Source organism: Notechis scutatus, chromosome 2 (assembly GCF_049901735.1).
Source record: "Notechis scutatus isolate UNSWTSFEM ecotype Mainland chromosome 2, rNotScu1.2, whole genome shotgun sequence".
Classification (NCBI taxonomy): Eukaryota; Metazoa; Chordata; class Lepidosauria; order Squamata; family Elapidae; genus Notechis; species Notechis scutatus.
In genome coordinates, this window is record NC_142010.1 from 92,758,421 (window position 1) to 92,779,945 (window position 21,525).

The following is a 21,525-nucleotide window of genomic DNA, read 5'->3' on the forward strand; positions in this document are numbered from 1 at the left end:
GCTGCTTTTCAGAGCAACCGGTTCTACAGAAGTGGACAGAACTGGTAGAATCCCACCCCTGCTTACACAAAACCACACACACTCACTCTACATGTTTATACATAAAGCTATAAACACCAACTGTTTATTTATATCTACTTAGAACCCCATGCTATTTTTGCTCTTCTGTGTGATAAACTGAATGGGCTTGAATTATGGGATGTTTGCATGAATATGGAGTTAAAAGTTAGATGTTGAATGCAGTAAGAATTGTTATGTGATGCAAATAAAACCTGGGTGAGAATAGGGACAATGAATAGGGAGTAGCAATAACAATAGTATTTAAAGTTATATACCACTTCACAGTACTTTACAGCCTTCTCTAAGCAGTTTACAAAGTCAGCATATTTCCCCCAACAATCTGGCTCCTCATTTTACCCACTTTGGAAGGATGGAAGGCTGAGTCAACCTTGAGCCTGTAAGATTCAAACTGCCAAATTGCAGGCAGCCAGCAGTCAGCAGAAGTAGATGCAGAACTAACCACTGTACCACCTCGGTTCTTTGTAAGACAAAGATATGTGATGTCTCCTTTGTTTTTCCATATATTCATGAATAAATGCATAAGAAACCCTTAAGATGACATTAGGGTTGCTTCGGAATGTGAATATATGTATACTTTTGCATGCAGATACTACTGTGTCATTAGCCAAGAACTCAAATAATTTGCAGTGAATAATACAAACAAAAAACAAAAAACTGATCTGAAATTAATGTGAATTGATTAATGGTATCAATATATACTAGATGGCAATATTTCCTATTCTTTTTGTGATTTTGTTATCTTTAACTTCTTTATCATTTCTTCATACTCCTTTTCTGAGCTTTGCATTTCATCTAATTAGGAAGGGAATTATGTAATGGATATGGATATGTATTATCTGTATGAAACCGAGTTATCAATTCTTCAAAAAAGCTTAATAAAGTAATGCCATTTAAAAAAAATATTGCCTACTGAATTCCTGCACAAAATTATCCAGAAACAATATGTAATATATTTTGCACCAAGTAAGGGATAATTTCTTCAACTCAATTTACTTACAGTAATTAATAGATTCTCTTAAGAATCAGAGTTTCTTTTATATTTAAATTAAAAATTGTTTAGAAAATCTACTCTTATCTGGATGAATACAATTAAATAATTTGAATGAAGCAGAGCTCAGCATAGGGAAGGCGGGGACTGCTTACCCTTCTTATTAGACTCTTTTTGAGGAGATTTCAAAAGTGACAAGCATAAACTCTCAGAAAAGGGTTATAACCCAATTAAACAACCTGAGGAGATAATCTAAAAGATGTTCATTTCAGAATAATAGCATAATCAAACAAAGCTGAATGTGCATTGGGCTGCTCTAACATTTCAAGCAGCCTAAAACTAAGAAAGAGAAAATAGCATGCCGCCTGTTGAGCTAATTAATAGAGTTGGTATATAAGTTAGCATCTAGCCAGCTTTGGGTGAAAAAAATCTGTATGGATGAAACTACTAATAAATCTATAGGCTGAAGACTAGAGAGAGAAATCAAAGCAAACATTTCAAAAACAAATAATGGCAAATGATATTCAATCTGTTGAAGATGTCATTGTGTTTAAATTAAAAGTCGTGGCTATCCTTTTAGAAGCATGGCAGAAGAGCTCAGAAGACATAGAATCTTTAGTCTTGGTTTGCTCAATCCCTCAAGGTCTTTTCAACTATACATTTTCCTGATTTCAAGAATATTAGCTTTAGTAGGCTGTTGTGATAAGGCGGACAGAACATCATATTGAGGTCTCTTCTCCAGAACTGAATCTCCCTCCCCTTCTCAGAGGAAGCCTTTTAATATTCCATTGATAAGCCATAGGACTGTAAAGTGCAAAGGGATATGAAGATCTATTTGAGTTTCCAGCTCACTAGGATAGAATTTTTACATATATTTCTTTCTTTGAATTCTCCATACTATGTTTATTCCATCACAACTATCTTTGTAGCTGTCTTTCATTTTAGAAAGACCTATGCAATTGGAAGACTTTACCTGAAGCACATTTTGACTTGCCAAAGGATTTAAAGGATTTTAGATTTTATTCATCAGATGCTTGGAAACAGATTCATCTGTTTTACCTACAGTCATGAAGTTTTATACATGGGAGAGAGAAAGATGCTTACCATCTTTGGAATCAAGACCAATACAAAGATATTTTTCTGCCCAAAGTGAAGATCAAAATGAAATTTTACATACATACATACGTATCACATATGGAGAAGTTATGTTTGCTTATGCAATACTGCGTCCACAACCACATGTAAAACCAACAAGATTGCTGAGAAGATTCAGGAAGGATCCAATACTTTGTCCTCTAAGACCTCATTGCTGTCTTCTCACGTTTGCTGCTCAGGCAGCCAACTTACTCTACATAATGGAAAAGCCTGTCCTGTTTGACCTTTTTAATACCTGCCTCATAAATGAATATATATTGCAAATGCCATTAGCTTCTTAACTAAAGGTACAGGCACTTTTCTGTTTGCCTTTTACAACTGCTCATATACTCCAAACACAATGTCAATACAATGAGCTAATATGACAATCTCCTATTTGTTATTTATTTTAAAAGACTTTTAAAGCATAGTGTGCTAAATCTGTCTAGAGAAGCTGCTTAAAAACTTTTAATGTGAAAAATTATTTTTTCTGAGATGATTGCAGGGTAGAAAACAGCTTGGGGCTAATTTACTTAACAGAATATTGGGTTTCTCAGAGGGAAAAAAAATGTGGAAAATAACTGGGTGTTGCGCAAAGTTTATTGTACAACTTAATTTTTTTTACAAACATTTGCCTACCAAACAATTCACAATGCTTGAAAAACTAAAATTCAAAGTTTGTTATAAATCATCCAAGTATATACAACTAATATGTTAACATAGGTAACTAGAGGCTTAGAAATTAATTACTACAATTCATTTATCTTGGTAAAGGTCCCATTGAGTTCAATAATGCTTATTTCTATATAAACACTTTTTGGATTTCACTATAAAAAGCAAGAGTCTACTTCCTATATTCATGTAAATATGATCCTCCAGCTCATGTAAATATAACCCAAAGGTTTTAGAATGCACAGAGGTGGATAGGTTATTGATGGAATTGAAAGACAGAGAGGAAACAGAGTTCCAGGAGATTTGGAACCTATGGTATAACTAGTTAGAAGGTAGTTGTAAAGTTGATGGATGAAAGATAGGTAGGAATTATGGTAAGATGAAATAATACTGTGTATAACTATGGAAATAATTATGTAAATAACTATCTGAATTTATGCCTTAAATTGAATGTAGGAATAACTGTAACAATACAAGATTCTTTTATTTCCTACAAAAAAAAAACTATATAAAACTTTAAATTATTTTTATGCCTACTGTCAATAATGAATACATATAGCATTCACCAATGGTAACAATAATTTCATTATTTGTAATCATTTGCCACAATCTAGAAACAATCTTGCCACACTTCTGCTGCTTTCCAATGTTTATCTTTTGGTAAGCATGTGGAAAAGTTTTCCTTCGCCTTTTGGGAAGACACCACCAGAACAGCTTATATATATATATCATTGTGACTTTACACTTGGTGACTTGATTCATGAATATTTTATAGCATGATCTGTGCATGCTTCATTTACATGTTTCAGACCAAACATTTCTTAAAGCATTTGTTATGCCAAGAGAGCACAGAAATTTATCACTTGTTGCAGACTTTCATAGTTACTGAAATAACAATAATAATTGTATTATATTATTACATATATAATAACAATAATATATAAGAGTTATACTGGACTCCCGATGACTTTAGTTGGTTTTGGATTATTAAAAACCATTAGTAATAAGGAAATACTACAAAAACAAAAGGACAAAGATGGCAGAGACAACAAATTTAGATGGAAACAAAGAAAAAGAAAGACATCATCCTTGCCTAATGCCTGAGTCAAAAGCCATGTTTCTGAGGCCCTTTGAAATACCAATAGGCCAGGGGGCATTCAAACCTTATGAATTCACTGCAGACATCAAGTTCCTGATATGTAGGACTGTATACATAGCTATCAGCACCTTTAATTACTACTATAGGAATGAGCAGCCATTTCTCAGCATGATCTGTTCAAGACTTAAGAAATGAATAGAAGTGTTCAGATTTTTTTTAAAAAAAACATCAAAGTAATCCACAACCCATTTATTGTTACCTCCAGTATTTAATATCAAGAGTTGGCATTCCTGTGTGGTAAATAAGTACTTCTACTGCAATGTCCCAATATTTCATTTTGTCAACTTTTTAAAAGATTATTGACTATCAAGCTTAGTTATCAGTCTTTCTGGGAAACTAATATGGCTTTTTAAATTGAAGACAAATATTCTGCTGCATAATGAATATTAATTTGCAATATTACAAATATTGCAAACTTGCTTTATTCAAGATGGGATATTAATTTCAAAATAATATCAGTTAGAAAAGGGTAGTCAATTGCTACTAATTAAACCAGAAGCAAATACAATAGTTGGGATATTTTTTTCTCTATTTCTGGGATAATTATTTAGGTTTAATTAATTCTATTGTGAAGTATCTAATGATGAGCTATGATAAATATGCTCATTCCCTCTGTTGAAAGGCTAGAAAATGCCTTTCTTCTGAGGATTCGATTTTCCTGCTGGGAATACTCTGGTGCAAGGATTCAGACAGCTACTTGGAAGCCAGGTTTATTTTATTTTTCAGGAAGGCGAGAGATAGCAAGAAGTCTGCGTTCCTGGAGCTAGCTCTCTTTGTATAATAAAAACCCTGAATTTTATACTTTTTCTCCTTTTGTGTGTGAGTGCTTGTGTTTGTGTTTCTTAATGTTTTAAATCCTGTCAGGGTTGTCTTCATTTCCGCCGGAGGGTAAACTCCGTGGGGTGCAGAAGGCAAACTTTGCAGGGTAGTTTGATTGGATTATCAGTTTCCTAATGTTTTCTTATATTTGTTTTGTGGCAATCTCCTGTCTGCTATGGAATTTATTTCGTGTCTTTTGTCTTTTTGTTTTGCTGATTTGGCATGACCTGTTGTTTGTAAGGGATTTCTTTTTCTTGTTTCCCTAGCTTTCTTAATTACTTGGCTTTTGTCTAGGGGCTTCTTTCAATACCTTTTATTAAATCTCTTTTCCTATGCAAGTTTGTTTTATGGCTGGCCTGATGTTCCCTTTGGGCTTTTTCCTGCTTGGGTGTCACCACTGTCCTCATGAAGTTCCCTTTCCACAATCCTTCATTTTTTTTTTTTTTAAGAGTGTGGTCTCTGATTGAATGTCTGGGTATACTTGGTATTGTGATCAATCTGGATCATTATCATGGCTGCCTGTCTCCCTTTAATTTTCTCTTCTGAGAGGGAATACAGGCCTTTAGGCAGCTAAGGCAGGGCGGTATGCATCGACAGAGGCAACACATGAGGGCTCCAAAGACACAAATGGTGACTGTGGTTGTTATAAGGATTTTGAGCCAATGGAAATCTGGCATCCATGAGAAGAGCCATGAAAAGTCCAGGAATGATTGCTCCTGACCAATATTCTGAGATAGCTCTTTCAGGTGGTGGATGTCCCTCCCTACGAGTTCTGAGGTTTCGTTCAGATTGAAGCAACACATCCCTTTGAATGTTTCGCAGCCATAGTTATGCTTCAAGAGAAGGAAATCTATTGCTGCCCTATTCTCCAAGGTGGCTTCTCTGACCTCCCTCAGTTCTCTGTTAAGGGCATCCAGGGCATGGGAGGTCGAATTCAAGCTTTTGCCAGGGTACATGCTAGTCTATTCAAATTTTTAGAATTTCGCACTGCCAATCCAGGTACCCCTACCAGGGATATTGCCAATGAGATGTATTCTGTTTTTGTGGGAAGGGAGACTTTGGAATCACAGTCTGAGTCTAGGGTTTGGAAGGCTCTCCTGTGTCGTCTCTGTAAGGATGGCATAAGCATGGTTAACCTTCCCAAGGTGCAGGGGCCATTTGTGGCATTTGCAGGATGGTATGAGTAGGCTTTTAAGCCACAAAGGAAAAACCATCCTGGTGGGAACTTCAGGTAACTATATGAAAATGATATGGTCTCTGTATAGTTGCATTTTAGTTCTGTGTTGCTAAGACTGGTGCATTCTGTGACCCTAGGTGAGCTGCACCCAGTGACATTATGATTTCCCTCCTGCTAAGCAAAAGTTAGTGGTGTTGAGTATTTCTCTTGCTAAATATTCCCATATGTTTCCTTTCTCTGGGATAAGCTTTGGTTCCAGGAACGCAGTTGTTTGTGTTACAAATGTTACAATTGTTACAGATAATAATACATAGTATATATTGCATTTCATGTTCCCCATTGCTAGATTCCTTTTCTTCCCTTCCTCCCGCCCCTCTTTTTTTTTTTTAAATAGCAATGTTAAAAAAATATGTAAAAGGTCAAGTATCAAAAAAATTATGAGAAAGGTATGGTTAAAGTCCTTTTTGTTAAAAAAAAATACGATGAAAAAAGGTTTAAAAAAGGAAAAAATGGAGAAGGTGAGAGAAAAAATAAAAATAGTTTATAACTCAGCACCTAGGAGTCCAGTTTTGTGTAATGCAATGTTTGCACTTGGTTCCTCACAGTGGTGTGATTCAACGGTGTTGAAGAATGCTGCAAGTGTCCATTGATCTGTGTCCCAATCTTTCTTGAGTTTGATGGGTGGGATTGATTGTAGTGGAGTTTGGCTATGGTCTATGACTGCTGGCTTTGCATGTGTCCAATGTAGCCAAGAGTCTTGTTCTGCAACCTTTATGGCGGTGTGTGTAGTCAGTAAAACTTGGTAGGGTCCTTTCCACCTGGGTTGTAGAGGGGAGTTCTGGTGAAGAGCTTGATCCACACCCAATCTCCTGGCTCATATGGATGCAGGGCTTCTTCCAGGGGTAAGGTCTGTGTCAGCACACTCTGGGTCCAGAGGGTCTGTAGTCTCTTTTGCAGGGCTGTAAGATAAGAAGAGAGAACCCTATCCCCCTATCTAAGCAAAGGGAATGAGGATCTAGGCTTTGTAGGGTATGGGGGGATGACCAAAAAAGGATCTCAAAGGGGGAAAATACCTATATCTTGTCTTGGTCTGGTTCTGATATAAAAGAGGGCAATTGGGAGCACTTGTGGCCAGGAGAGGTGTGTCTCCTGACAGAGTTTGCCCAGTAGGGTCTTCACCTCTTTGTTTGCTCTCTTCATGGCTCCTTTAAGTAGTCCCACTTCTGATGTATCCCAGCCCCATAAGGAGGGTGGCAGGCTTTTTAAATCTTCATGAAGCCCTGTGTTACTGGTTATCAGCATGATTGTCTTGTGTGTGCCTTTTCCTGGGGTTTCCAATTGCAGCCCCTGTTTGCCACATGTTATGGTAGCTCCCATTTTACATAGGAGATCCCTTCCTAGTAGAGACAGTGGAGACTGGGGGCAAATAGTAAATGCATGGTCTACTATGAAAGGTCCTAGTTCTACTGGTACGTTGTGGGTAAATTTTACAGGGATTATTTCCCCCCACTCCCATTATGCTATCCTGAGCCCCTTCAGCCACTGAAGCTTTATATGGTGGTTCAGTAATTAATGAGGAAGTGGCTCCAGTATCAACTAAGCAATTGTATTTCTTTCCTCCTATAGGAATGGTGACAATGGGTTCCCCTTCTGGGCCATTTTCTAGGGGGATAGCCAGCCCATTAAAGGTAGCCATGAATTCAGTGCTTTCATTGTCATGCTCTAGTCAAGAAAGGGGTAAATCATGTTCTCTTCTTTGCTCCCATTGATGTCTATTGTTATTATTTATTGGAGGAAAGAAAGCGCTGGGTGGTGCCTGGTGACTGAAACTTTGTTGCTCAGTGTAATGGACCGGATTATTGGCTGGCCTCATGTTCCTAGGTGGTGGGTGATACCAGTTGCAAGAGGAGTGTTGCCTACATTGCCTGCTGAAATGACCTTCCTGTCTGCACCTATAACAATGCTGACATTTGCCTTGCGACCATCCTGCTTTGTCGCAATGCCAGCATTTCTTTGAATTATAGGGGGTTTTACCTGGCGTTTGTCTGGCATCATGTTTCATTACAGCAAACATTTTTAAGTCTTCCTGTCTTTCTATTCATCTCTTTCTATCTTTCTCTTCCTCTTTCAGCTTGTCTCTTTGATCATAGACAAAGTTAGCAATCTCTTGCAACTCTGCTATGTCTAAGGTTGGCCAGTTAGAGACAAAGCGGTGGAAATGTTCTTTAATATCTAAGGTGGACTGATCCACGAAGGCTGAAGCTAAAATCCTTTGGTCCTTCAGGCAGCTAAGGTCTAGGTGGGCATATGTAATAGCTGCTTCTGTCAGGCAGACCCAAAAGGCATCAGGGTTTTCCTTTTCCCTTTGTGTTGTTGTTGTTGTTTTTAAATTCAGACTAGTTTAAAGGGTTTTTTTCTTTTTTCTTATTTCCTCTAGAGCTTCTAGTAAATTATCTTTTACTCTAGTGTTCATCCCATTGATTGGTATCATTATAGTCCTGGTCAGGGTGATGTACTGGCCATGCGATGTGGGCTGGGGCTGCCTGACCAGGGATAGTTGGTAGTTTGGCTATTTGGTCTGTTTTGTTTTGTTTTCCAAACAGTTTTAATAGTTCGTCTTTCCTTAGAAAGACTTGCAACAGCTGAGTCATGTCACCCCAGGATGGATTATGGCTGTCTATGATAGATTTCAGGGTTTTAATAACTGTTTGAGGTTCAGCCCTGAAAGCTGGGGTATCCTTTTTCAGATGACTAGGTCAGAGGCAGAGAAGGGGGTGTGGGTAAAAACATATTCTAGTTGTCCCCTATTTCTGCCTGGCACTGGCTTGCTTAAAAGGGGAGCCATAATCCGTGCCTCAGTATTCCCTTCCCTGAAATGGGTTTCAGGCTTTTCTTATTATTATTTTTTTCTTGGTCATGTCTTTGGTCCTAACAATTTCAGCCCAGCAGTACCAATAGGGTATTTGGCTGGGCTTAATGCATGTTCTAAGTGCTTTCAGGGTTTTTAATCTAAAGTACCGCTATCAGGTCAAATTTGTCTACCCGTGTCATCTCGCAATAAAGCCCATTTTTTGCAAATTCTCTTTGCATCTTTTTTTATTCATTCCAGGCAGGACAGGCACTAGCCTTTTGTCCCAAGCCTCAAGTATCCAAGGGGATCTCTTCCATTGCCCTCGAGCTACAACTTCCCATATTCCCTACCTGATGTGGGGATAACTTTGGTTTAGCTGGGCTACCGCCTTCAGTTTTCAGACAAAAAGGTCTGGAAAGGACTCCGGTTTCCCTACACACGGAGTACGGGCCCCTTTCTCATAGGGAAACTCCGCCATCAGTTTTAAGACCCCCTAAAAACAGGGATCTTGGAGGACCGTCTGCCCCCTAGCAGCCAGTGCAGGCCCCTCCCTCACACTCCGCCGTCAGTTTTCAGATCTCCCTTAAAGGTGGGGATCTGGAAGGACCTGCTCTGCTTTGTAAGGCAAACTATTTCCAATTTTGTTTGCCAGCAGCCGGACGGGCCCCTTCTAAATGCACAGGGCTTTACTTGGGGATGCACTGGGACTATTTTTTCTGCTTTCTATTTATTTCCCAACACCAGTTCCTTTCTCAGCCCACTCAGTTTTTCTTTACGTCCCTTCAGAAGGACTCACACTCTGTGATCACCCCTTGCGTTCCCAAATCCAGCCGGTCACGGCTCGTGTTTGAGCTAGCAGCTGGCTGGGGTGCGGCTGGTAATCACAGAGGAGGTGAGATCCCACTGTTTCCGCAGAGAAACCCACAATCACACACCTGGTACACTCACGCTTCCACTCCCCTCCCTAGTAAGATTATAAATTTGAAGCGGTACTCACCTGCTTTCAAGCAGCTGTTGAGCAGAAAAGCCCAAGGACTCCCTTTACTACCCTTATGCCTTCCGGGCTGGGTCCGTGGATGTTGTCCCTGGACAAAGAAGGTCCATGCCGGCTGGGTTTGGATCCGCGGGCCCGGTCCGGTGGCAGGGTTGGCTGGAAAACCTTCGTGGTCGCCAATTGTTGAAAGGCTGGAAAATGCCTTTCTTCTGAGGATCGATTTTCCTGCTGGGAATACTCTGGTGCAAGGATTCAGACAGCTACTTGGAAGCCAGGTTTATTTTATTTTTCAGGAAGGCGAGAGATAGCAAGAAGTCTGCGTTCCTGGAGCTAGCTCTCTTGTATAATAAAAACCCTGAATTTTATACTTTTTCTCCTTTGTGTGTGAGTGCTTGTGTTTGTGTTTCTTAATGTTTTAAATCCTGTCAGGGTTGTCTTCATTTCCGCCGGAGGAGTAAACTCCGTGGGGTGCAGAAGCAAACTTTGCAGGGTAGTTTGATTGGATTATCAGTTTCCTAATGTTTTCTTATATTTGTTTTGTGGCAATCTCCTGTCTGCTATGGAATTTATTTCGTGTCTTTTTGTCTTTTTGTTTTGCTGATTTGGCATGACCTGTTGTTTGTAAGGGATTTCTTTTCTTGTTTCCCTAGCTTTCTTAATTACTTGGCTTTTGTCTAGGGGCTTCTTTCAATACCTTTTATTAAATCTCTTTTCCTATGCAAGTTTGTTTTATGGCTGGCCTGATGTTCCCTTTGGGCTTTTTCCTGCTTGGGTGTCACCACTGTCCTCATGAAGTTCCCTTTCCACACCTCAATGAAATCTTTGTTGAAAATTTGCATGCATCCCATTTGTTACCATAAAGATCTTAATCACACTAGGGAATTTAGTTTTCTTTCCAAGAAATATGTGATGAAATCTGACAGATAACTTCTTTTCTAGTACCTATTAATGCTCAATACACATCTTTGCAGTATTAGCTGGTACAGAGCTGCTTATATAATAAACTAGTTGAAACTAAGTCAAAGTCAATAAATTCAATAAATTGCCAGGGGAAGGGTAGGAAATGCATTTTTAAAAGGCCCCCATGGACTAAAATAAAGTCTATAATAATTCGAGCTAAATAAATTTGTTTATCTCTTGTAGCTTCAGTGATTGTGTCAATTCTAGTTTCATTACTTAGTCTCACTGAAGAATATCTACTGATATACCAAAACAATACCATTAAAACCTAAATGCCATTTATTGGGTCAAAATAGACTTTTGATTGTCTTCACAGTGCTTATTGGCTTTACTATTTTTTAAAAAAAACAAATGTTTTAAAGGCAGAGGAAATAGGAACCTGAATAAAAGCATCCTGAAATAGATAAATTATATAGTTATTACAGTCCCAGATACTACTGGTATCTATTTACCAATCACCAAGTCATCAAGAGTCCTTTTTCTGACTCTGCCCTATGCATCTGTTGCAGTAAAGTAATATCCACAAAAGCTTGGTTGACATAGTAATATTTAAGAGGTCACAAGTGCTTTCCTATTTAAGACGTCATAGGTGCTTTCCTATTTTCATTTTGTTGTTTTGTTTTGCACCAACAGTCAGTCTGGGCACAAAGGGGATCAGTTGTTCCATTTATTGTTTTTACTTTGATTTTGTTCTGATATTTTAATATAGTATTTTTGTTTGGCTACAGGGAAAGGTTTCTACTGTAACATTTTTTTTGAATAATGATAAATGCTCGCATCCATAAATTTAAATATGTACACACAGATGCTAATTCATGTCTTTCCAACTGACAACATTTCCTATTCACATATGAATACCTTTGCACTTTCCATATTTCATGTACAAAATTGGAACTCTGAGGTGAAAAACCTCTACTTCTAAAAAGAAAGCAACAGTATCTTATTTACCTATCTGGAATGGAAAATATTCAGATGCAAAAACAAAAATAAATTTATTTAATAATAGTATTTAATCAAGTGTATGTACCCATTGAGTTGGGAAGACTGATCATGGTGGTAAGGTTGGGAGAAATTATTTTTGACTCTCATATTGTGAAGTCATTGCAATTCAAGAAAACCAGGTACCTAAGGAACAGAACTATGCAGGGGTGGGGTTCTACCAGTTCGCACCTATTCGCTAGAATAGGTTGTTAACATTCTAAGCAGTTCGGAGAACCGGTTGTTAGAAGAAATTACTGGCCTAATTCTGTAAGGAAGGCAGGGAGGAAACATTCTGGTGTTGCTTACAGAAACTGCCTTTCCGTTAACCCTTATTACATTCTTGGCAGGACTAGACTTCCTGTCTCTGGAATGTCTCTGGAGTTATTTTTCTCCTCCTTTGCTGGTACTTTGCTTGTGTGGAGTGACCATTCAAAGTTACAATGGCACTGAAAAAAGTGACTTATGATCATTTTTCACACTTACGACTGTTGCAGCATCCCCACAGTCATGAGAGGAGATGCTTGCCTTGATGTGAGTGATATTGAGTTAGCCACACCCAGCCAATAACATGACCACCAAGCCACGTCCACCACCTAAGCCATGCCCACAGAACCAGTTGTTAAAAAATTTTAATCCCACCCCTGGAACTATGCCTCACAATAATTACCCCCACACACACTATTTTGATTCCATTTTGAGCCATTCGGACTAGACAATGTCTGTTTAGGTTGATTGTAAAACATAAAGATGGAAATGGGGTTAGTTTTCTAATTGAGACCAAGTATCCGCATCATTCAAAATATTGCTTTTCTCCCAATTCCAGATTATTATGAATGTGTGATATACAGTAGATAGATAGATAGATAGATAGATAGATAGATAGATAGATAGATAGATAGATAGATAGATAGATATTGACATATAGATATATAAAGTCCTTGTTGTTTCTGCCTTTAAAAACCTCCACTTGATAACAATGCCAGATATTTCTTTGTGGATCTTGACAATATTTAATATATTCATGTGGCCCTTTCCCTCTGCAAAGTACTCAGAACTGCTTTGAAATATTCACAAAATGTGCAAAATTTAAAGTGACTATTGAAACTCCAGCATTTTCATTAGTTTTTCTCTCCCTTCCCCTGCCATCCATCTATGTTTTTAGAGGGATTCAACTACAATTATGGATTTTTTAAACAGACTCAAAAGTAGACTGTTAAAAGCAACCGCAATGCCTTCAGCTGGATTGTAGCTGGGAGATAAATTTTAACAGAAAGCAAAAGAATGAGGAAAAAGCCAAGAGAAAATAACTGAAGCTTCTTTTCTCGTTTGTTTCTCTACACACCTGGAGGCTCATTTCTGGCCTAGTTCCCAGGTCTCCCTTCTTTTACCTGGGCTGTAGCTGCCAGATGAATTTGAGTAGGAAGGATGAAAGCAAAAGCAAAGCAAAATGAAATGGCCTTTGTAGACTATTATTTTTTGTAATATTCCTGATATGTATTTGTCAGGTCCCCTCAGGCTGCCATAGGCTTAAAGGTCAAGAGACAGGCTTAGTCTGTAATTTTGGGAAATGATTTGCAAAGAGAACAGCAGTGCAACAGATGAAAGGATCTCTGCAATTCACAGAGGACCTATTAAGAAGGAGATAAAAATGCCCTGTGTTGACTGCCTGTAGCCAAGCAACTTCCCACAAAAGCTTTCTCATTGTTTAATTAATTTAGACAATTAATTTAGTGAGCACCATTAAAAGTTAAAAGCCCTGCTTATAAAATATATATTTATGCTAAGGTATTTAAGTAAAAAACAAATAAACATTGAACAGTACAAAAATACTGATCAGCCTCAGATCAAAGCTGAAATCCAATGACTTCTTATGCTGGTCTCTCCTCCTCCCCCCCTCCCCACTTCCTCTCTCTAACACACACAAAGAGAGCTTTCACATTAGTAGCAATCCATCACTACTACTGCCTTTTCACCTAATTGATTTTCAACCAAACAATTTGCTTCATTTGTCATATGCATCCCAACCCTGTTACTTAACATTGTCCTCTGAACACCTTTGCAATCAGCAATCCTAAAGAAAATCCTTACATATATTATCAGTGCCCAATTTTATTTATTTATTTATATATGTATGTAAAAATTGCTGGGTTGTAATTTCTGTCTTGTGAAAATGTTTTAATGCTACAGCTATGTAACTTCATAATGCAGACTTGTTAAACTATTATATGGGTAGTATTTCTTTTCTTTTCTCACAATCATGTATCTACCTTAGTAAGGAAAAAATAGAATATTTCCCAAATCATTTGGTTTAGTCTTTCTATCAATCAATCAATCAATCAATCCTCAACTGTTTCTGTAGGACAGGGATCCCCAACCCCTGGTCCATGGACTGGCACCAGTCCGCAGCATGCCAGCAACTGGGCTGCGCCAACAAGCAAAGCCCCATCTACGGGATACAGGCAGCACACAAAACCATGCCCCTTTCCGGTACACAGAAAAACTTTTCTCCACAGAACCAGTTCCTAGTGCCCAAAAGGTTGGGGGCTGCTGCTCTAGAATATACATTAACCACATATACATGTGTCCTACATCATTTTTCCCTGTTCCAAAATATAGGCCAGAGGGATGGACCACAGCTATGGCTAAACAAACAGGAACTACAATGCAGATCTTACTCTTTGTTATGCAATCTTTGTCATCCCCAAGAGTCTAGGTATAGCAGAATGGCTGTATTTCAGTAAAGCAAGGAGGAATAAATGACATATAGATTTTGGACATAAAATTCCCCAGAGAAAGCAGACATTTTCAGGGATGACCACTGTGTTCTCCATCATCAGGCATTTGAATTGGAAGAACATTTCTATTCAGTTGAATTTTGGAGAGAATTAGAGCTATGAAAGAAACATAATCTCAGAGTCGGTCTCTGTCTCCAAATATCCAACTTAGTACTAGAATTTTTAAGAAGATCTTCATACTTGCATCACTCATATGTTCAGGAAGCGTCCATGCACAATTTTCTCAGGAAGTGCTGTAATGGAAATAAAAACTACATAATCTGTGTTCGCTCTGATTTTCCTCGTGGTTAAAATAATCCACGTGGTCAGTCCAAGAAACATCTCATAACATAACTTACTTCAATTAACTACATTCAATATTTAATAGTCATATCTGCACAATTAATACTTAAAATGATTTTAAGGAATATATACATATCCAGATGTGCTCTCGTGACAGTCTAAATAGCTGTGGCTGAAGATGACCAGCTGGGATATAAAATCAATTACTAATTTCTTTTCAAATGAAGTGCTATCACTTGCCAAAATTATTATGGCACAGAGAAATATATAATTCACAACATCTATTAGTGTCCATCTCAAAGTGCTTTTCAATTTTTTAAAAATGCATACTATATTTTGTAGGAAAAAAGCATACATTTTGAGAGCCAAATTGAATAACAAATGCATTGTGTTCATGCATTTCAATAATGAGCAGAAAAATTAACTTTGGAGGACAAAAGCTCAAGAGATTGCTATACCAACATGTACTTAAAATGATCCTTATATTCCTAATTAGTAGTATCTGCTTCCTATAGACTTCAATTCCACAGTGGAATGGAAAAATGACTTTTGGCTGGAAAATAAACATCACATTAATTGAAACAGGTAAAATAGAAAGATTTTCAATCAGTTGGCATCTAAAATGTCTTTCATTAATTTCACTTGACAAAGAAAGATACTTAAATTCTAGAAGTGTGTAGATTGTATGTTACAAATCCACCCAGCATATATGTCAAAAGACACAGTTGTGGATTTTATGACCCTCAATTTCCATTAACTATCCTTCAGGATAATCTAGTTTGTGCTCTTAATATTCTATTTCTTGAGAGTGCACTAACTGCTTGCAAAGCTGAAGATGTGCAACCAGTTAGAAATAATGCACTAAATTTTCTTAAAGATGAGGTACAGCAGCTTCTTAAAAGTTGGTATAGCTTTGTAGTTTTCCAAAATCTGTAATAAAACATGACAGTTTTAATGGAGAAATCATTTTGATTCCATGAGATATGGAAGAAGTAAAACAAGTTGAATGTGAGGTAGTTTTAGATAGCTAACTTTACCTTACTCATCTAATAAATATACGTATCCTTGAACAAATCCAAAGTTCTGTTAATACACTGATTTCATAAAAAAACAAATTACCAGAGCTCATTCTCAAGTTACTTTATGATTATAATTTTATAAAGTATGAGCGGCTAAAGTATAAGAAGTTTTAAATCAATGTCAGGAAACAGATACTAATAAAGACTATTGAAAATCTAGTTTATTGTTGTAGATTATAGCAGCAGAATCTTGAAAGCCTGAGATAATTTGTCTCTTTCCCTCTTATGTCACAGAAAACTAAGGTGGTATAATCTTGATTTTCTTTCCAAACCTTCCTCTTTGTCAGGGCCCAATTGGTATTTACATAACCACCCACACAATCCTTCTTCAAGGTTATCTCTATATTTCTTTACATCTGTACATTATGACTGATTCAAATATGGCATATACCAAGGCTTAAATTCCCTATTATTTCAGAAAGAACTTATGCCCTCTACATTTCCTGTCCACACTTCAAATCTCAATAATTTATGTTCACTACCAATATTATGTAAGATAGTTTCACAAGGTACTTACTTTGCTATTAGGCATATTAAAGTGCCGTTTAAATTAATGCATGTTGTGTTCCTAAGCATTCATAATCCCTAGATTCTCTACTAATTTTCTTCTTCATAAGCAGTTGAAGTTTCTGCCCGAGTTTCTATAAATTGCTTATGCCACCTATAAAGTAGCATGAGATTTGAAGACAAAAAAAAAAAAGATTTATATTTCTGGAAGAAGATTATGATAATGTTATTTGGTACATCCATAGGAACATAATACATGATTTCTTGTACTCTACAATAGTCATACATTTACATTTAATGTCTGCAAATAATACTGTGTACATACAGTTCTTGTTTAGAGAATGATTTGTTTAGTGACCATTTGCAGTTATGACAGTGATGAAAAAGTAACTTGCAACCAGTCATTGCATTTACAACTTTTGCAGGTTTGTAAAACAAATGAAAGCAGTAAGATCATAAGCACAGTTGTAGTTTTACTTCATGATCTCTTTGCTTAACAACCAATTGACAGTCCCAATTAAAGTCCCAATTAAAGTCCCAAAATGAGGATTACGACTATACTTCTACTCTTGTGATTGGGAGTATAACAAAAAGCAGTAGCATTTTTAGCTATATGGTGGAGTAGGGAATGCTGCTTGTTGCATTCACTGCTTGCTTCAATGGAGGATCACAAAGAACTCACTGAGTTCTTTGCTTCAATGGAGGATCACAAAGAATTATTTTAGCTCTGGCCAGATAGTAGCAATTTTGATGGTTTATGGTATCTCAGGACAATAATTACCTAACAGTTTGCTTGCTTGCTTGCTTTCCCCCCCCACTCTCCTCTGATTTGTGCCTTCAGGGCTGACTTACAGTCTGGCTTTAGGCTTTATCCTAAGAAAGGACTTAACTGCTGGCTTGTGTACACTTTTATTTTACCCTCAACATTTACATTCTATGATATTTTGTCCTTCTCATCCACTAGGGAATTGTTCCAGATCACACAGAAGGGTCTTCAAGAAAGATGAATAACAGTTGACCACAGTCATGTGTTAATTTTCTAAGGACAGGAAAGAAAGTGTTTGAGTCTTCCCCTCCCCAAAAGAAGGCTGAGTTTCATTTTCCCATCTTATTTCACTCAGAAGAGCCTGAAATATCCACTGAAAAATGAAGAATCCATCACTAATGAGTCAGAGGAAGACATAGTCAGGACCATAGCATTATTTAGACTCTATATGCATGCATTAAAATTGGATGATGGACAGGCCATTGATTTGACTTTTCTATCACTGCCTAGAAAGGTCAGAAGACCAAATATGATCTTCTGCATAGAAAATACACCTGCTCAGCCAGAGCTTTTCTACATCTCTGACCATTGCCTTTACATCGACTGTAAGCTCTACTACAGTCTGATGATAGAAGGCTTCTGTTGTTTGCTGAAGTGCTTTTGGGTGGGTTCTTAATAACCTCACCATCACCATGACCTTCAAGTAGTGTTGTGTAGAGCATGATAAAATATTTACTACACTCTATTCATTTTTGTGTGTGTGTTGTAGACCACATCACAACTGAGTCTGGTATAAAACCCAATAGTATATATTTGCTTTGTTGGCCTTCCTAAGAAGCAGGCAACTGCCAAGAAAACTTCAGGGACTGTTCCAAGGCAGTTGCCAGGAGTCAACCCTGATTCACAGTTATGGATATGAGTACACCACCCACGCACACAACACAAAGACACTAAAATTCTCAACTACAAAAACACTGAAATAAAATCACACAATAGAATATATCTGGCAATCTCAGAAGGCAAATATCTCTAAACTACATTACATTAAAGGAGAATCTAACAATTCTCTTTATAGCAGAGGCCCCCAACCTTTTGGGCACCAGGGACCAGTTCTGTGGAGAATTTTCTGTGGACTGGAGGAGGTGTGGTTTCGTGTGCTGCCTGCATCTCATGGATGGGGCTTCACTTGTTTGAGTGGCCCGGTTTCTGGCATGCTGCAGCCTGGTGCCAGTCTATGGACTGGAGTTGAGGACCTCTGCTTTTATAGCACATGTTTATAGGATTTTATTATATACTTAAAACTATTTTCTTTGTAACCCATATTCACATTTTGAAATTTTTGTCCAGTTTGCATGACTACAAAGATGTTTAGAGGACTTCAGAATAGGGCTTCATTCTTAACTTGGAAGGAATGCTTTGGATCTTCCATGGGGAAAAGTATAACATCTTGTAGCTATTTATCAAATCAGACACACTTTTGAAAAGATACAGCTGTTTTAACAGTGTTATTAACTTTAATGAATCCATTTTAAGCAGTCGCCAACTTTTCAGAACAGAGCTCTGGAATAAAAAAGAGGGGGATGCTGTTTGAAACTTGCCCAACCCTACTCCAAGTTCCCCAATTTAAGGAAACCACAAATAAACAGTGTTGGTCAATTTCCTAGCAAATTAATTGATTTGTCTACAACAGACAAACTCTGCCTTCTTTTTAAATTTCTGATTCTAAGCCAAATACATCAATATTCAATTCTAAGAAAATATATATCCATTTCACAGTTAACTAACAGTGGTGAATTTGAGATTAAACTTTAATACAGAAATCTAGCACACTTGCAATTATGTAAGACTATAAAAATTCAGGTTAAAGACCTTTTCCTGGTGCTTATATATTGCTTAAATCAATTCCTCTTAGTTGAATTTTGGTAAAGTGGTGTCCTTTTGTAGTAGTGGAATTACAAGGGACCAGAATTACATTTAGAAATGCTACCCTAAATGTAAATGCTACCCTAAATGTAACAGGAAATCCCTGTTACATTTAGAAATGCTACCCTAAATGCAACAGGAAATCCCTGTTTCATTAAAGGTAAAATAATGTGAGCAGGTGTACCTGAAAGGGATCTGTCCTGGTGTTCGTCTTGCACAATGGTACAATAAATAAGAATTAAAAATATAGAAATAAAATATACATTTGCAGAGAAATGATTTCTGCTTAAGCAAACAAGCCCCTTCCAATCAGAAGCTTCAGATAGTCAGTCCTAAAACACCAGGATGTTTTCTCCTGCTGTGTTTCGCAGTCTGAAGCATAGATCTAGCAGTCTTCTTAACTAGCCGATTCCAATGAAGTCTATCTTCTGTTGACATCCTATTCCACTCTGCTGGCATCTTCATCAGTCCTACCTGCCATTCCTTTATAGGCATGCTATAAATCAAGCAACAGGCTATTTGCCAGCTGTATATCTTGTTACTCTGCATTCTGAGCACGTTGCCATTACTTTGGCAGTCCTTCAAGTACATTGTGACAAGTGCTCTAACCGCCATTTCCAACCCACTATACACTGGCTAAGGATTCTGAGATTTGTAGTCCCAACATATCTAAAGCTGTATAAAGGCTGACCAATCTGCTTACTTAAAGGTCCTACTGAAATAGTAGGACTTACTGGCAGGCAAATGTCACTATGTGAAATAGGCAACAATATATATGTTTACATGTTTAAATATATGTATAAATTTTAAAAATATTAAAATAGCATGTAGTGCTGCCTTCAATATTTACTAGGACTTGGTTTAATTTGCAAAATCTTTACCTAGACATCAAGAAATACCAGAAAAATAAGTATGTGGAAAATAACAAATTGTCTCTGAGCTTCAACCTTACCCTTTACTAGACAAATGGAATTCCCATACTGCAACAGCATGAGATATCAAATCCAAACACTGCATTCTTATTAAGTGAAAATTATTTTGTATGGCAAAGTGAAATTTATTTTGTATGCTGTCAGTTAAGATATTCTTTGACAACATGATGAGAATAGTAACAGTGGACAAACCGATTGAACAATTGTGTGGCAACTATTCCTGGTCAATTTTAAAATTGGGTATTTCTATCTTCTATTTTCAAAAGAGGCTAAACTACACACACACACACGCGTATACAGTGTATAAGAATAGTAATAGCAATAGCACTTAGACTTATATACTGCTTCATAGTGCTTTATAGCCCTTTGTAAGTGGTTTTGAATTTTGAATTTTATTACAGTCATAGACCAGAGGAGTCTGTTCAGTAGTTGCAGTCACTTTCTTCCCTTACAAGGGGGGGGGGGGAAATAAAGGATTATTTTTGACCTTTTTTATAACTTAAAAGTCCAAGTTATATGTATATCACTATACTGTGTTCCATTTGGCTATTAATTTTTATTTGTTCTATTTTTTTGTTTTATGATGATGCTGTCCAATGGCATTACATTTTGGTACTAAGCGGTTTACAGAGTCAGCATATTGCCCTCAAAAATCTGGGTCCTCATTTTACTAACCTCAGACCAGTAAAAGGCTAAATGAACTTTGAGCCAGTGACAATCAAACTCCTTGCAGAGGGCACAGTCATCCTGTAATACTGCACTCTAACCACTGTGCCCCCATGGCTCTATATGTCCTATATCCGTGATGGCGAGCCTTTGGCATGTGTGCCAGAGGTGGTATGCAGAGCCCTCTCTGTGGGCATGTGTGCTCTCACCAGCTACTCTCCTGGTTTCCAGCGTGCTGGCCAGCTGGTCTTCATGGGTGGCAGAGCTCCAGAAAATGGCCAAAAAAAAAAAATGGCCAAAAAGCAGGCTGGTTTTCAGGCTGGTTTCAGGCCATTTTTCAGGCTGTTTTTCAGGCCATTTTCAAAGCCATTTGGGGGCCATTTTTGCCCTGAAAAAGGCTAAAAATGGCCCAAAAATGGCTTGAAAAACAGCTATAAAACAGGCATGCATGCACTGGCTAGCTGGTCTTCAGGTTTTTGGTGCTCTGACACATGCACTTGCATGCACATGCACACACGTTCCAGTTTGGGCACTCGGTGCCAAAAATGTTCACCGTCACTGATCTATATGAATGCTTTAAAAGAACCACAGCCATTCCTGAACTATGCACACTAACAGAAGTGCAGCATGCTTCTTTGATAGCTTGGGGAAAAATGCTACTGTTTTAAGAGTCACACTAACTTGAATGAATGCCCATTTTCTTCCTAGTACATAAGAAAGCCAAAAAGCAGATTGCTTTAACGAATAGCATTGGTAAGC

General features: G+C 37.6%; 1 protein-coding gene across 3 annotated transcripts in view; it reads right to left on the bottom strand.

The window, feature by feature from the left end:
• Positions 1-21,525, bottom strand: part of KCNIP1 (potassium voltage-gated channel interacting protein 1) — a 374,993-nt gene that overhangs the window by 307,031 nt on the left and 46,437 nt on the right. Inside the window, exon 2 of one of the 3 annotated variants that reach the window (XM_087955481.1) lies at positions 14,792-14,844. The exons of the other annotated variants lie outside the window; for them this stretch is intronic. Coding sequence (XP_087811607.1) covers positions 14,792-14,804 — 13 coding nt within the window. The 5' untranslated portion in view covers positions 14,805-14,844. The remainder of the gene's footprint in view (positions 1-14,791; positions 14,845-21,525) is intronic. 3 annotated transcript variants of the gene reach the window in all.